The sequence below is a fragment of the Tarenaya hassleriana genome, unplaced genomic scaffold, assembly GCF_000463585.1.
Source record: "Tarenaya hassleriana unplaced genomic scaffold, ASM46358v1 Cleome4, whole genome shotgun sequence".
Classification (NCBI taxonomy): Eukaryota; Viridiplantae; Streptophyta; class Magnoliopsida; order Brassicales; family Cleomaceae; genus Tarenaya; species Tarenaya hassleriana.
In genome coordinates this window covers 1,904,675-1,906,133 of record NW_010966881.1, presented here as the reverse complement: position 1 = coordinate 1,906,133, position 1,459 = coordinate 1,904,675, and the positions used below count along the sequence as shown (strand labels likewise).

At 29.1% G+C, this 1,459-nt stretch overlaps 1 protein-coding gene across 2 annotated transcripts in view; it reads right to left on the bottom strand.

Annotated features, from left to right (window-relative positions):
* The window catches only part of LOC104823463, a 2,085-nt gene extending 1,812 nt beyond the window's left edge, over positions 1-273 (bottom strand). Inside the window, exon 1 of one of the 2 annotated variants that reach the window (XM_010555035.1) lies at positions 4-273. In XM_010555035.1, coding sequence (XP_010553337.1) covers positions 4-31 — 28 coding nt within the window. In that variant the 5' untranslated portion in view covers positions 32-273. The remainder of the gene's footprint in view (positions 1-3) is intronic. The other variant, XM_010555036.2, reaches the window with a different exon arrangement.
* Between the last annotated feature and the right edge of the window lie 1,186 nt (positions 274-1,459).

Genomic DNA, 1,459 nt, shown 5'->3' with positions numbered 1-1,459 from the left:
TACCCGCCGCCGTCGCTGTCGCCGTCGCCATGGCCGTCGCTTTGTGGTGGGTGTTGCTGCTTCTCTTCCTCAGACCGCAACAGGAACGCGACTGGTGCTGTTCCTCGGTGGAATCGAGGTGGGCTTCTTGATTAAACCCTATTTTTGCTGATTTTAAGCGAAGCTAAAGCTTCTTCAAAGGTATTTTAATGGCGGAGAACGGCGTGTGTGCGTCTGTGACGAGGTTTTGGTGGGTTTGAGAGTGTAAAGGTGTCTTATCTCTCTGTCCCTCTGTCTAGTTTCTCTTGCCCTTTATATTTTGGTGGTTTCTGCTTTGTTTCATGTTTTCCTTAAATCAATTTATTTAATTATTGTTTACGTATCCGTTAAGTTTATCTGTAAATCTGGATATATTAACGCATATATAATATAGAAAAATCACATATTAATTAAAAAATCTCAAATAAATTTAAGAATTTTAAAATTTCAAAATAAATATATATATTTTTTCCAATTTTTATATTAAACCCTAAACTTTTTAAAAACAACAAAAATAAATCATGAACTTTTAAATTATTTTCAAAAACTATCATAAAATTAAATCTTAAATTTTTAAATAATTTCCAAAGACCACCATGATATGAGGTTTTTTTAGAATTTTATAAGAGTTTAGGTTTTAATTTAAAAATTAAGAAGAGTTATTGTATTTTATTTGAAAATTTTAAATTTATTTATTTGAGATTTTTTTATAAATTCGTGTATTAATATGTGGTTTTTTTTCCAATGTATCTTCGGCTCACCCTTTTGCAACACTAAGATTTTGATATTTTAAATGGGGTATTTATAGTTTTCTAAAATATCAGGAGTAATTTTAATGGTGTTTTATAAATTTTGTTTAATATTAAGAATATTATCGTCTGTAGCAATTATTCAGCGAAGACAAAGGTACCATTTGAGTAACATCATATGGTCGGTCCATTTTCATGAAAATTTATAGATTTCCAATCCTTTTAGTATCATAGATTTAAAAATTTTATCTCTACGTATTTGTAATTTCCATATATATTATAGAACTAAAATAATTTTTCTACAGTTTTATTTCTTTTGATGTTAGACCGAAAAAATCCCATCTTTCGGAAAGATGACGACAAGTTTCAACAAAGCAAAAGCCGAAAAATGTATGAAATAAATGCAGCATATATATATATATATATATGTATGTACATATACATATATGTGAGAAGATGGCAAATAAGTACGTTAAGGAATTCATTAAAAGAATAAGAGAAATAAACAAAAGACCGAAGAAAATGACCTAACTGCCAAATGCCAACCACACACACCCAATCGTAATCTGATATATAATAAATGAATATTTAATAGTTTTCTAGAAAAAATACAAACAGCGAAGCAGATTCAAATAAATGAAACGTCCGAATCATAACTGAATATTTCGAATATTTTTATATTCTTTGTGGAC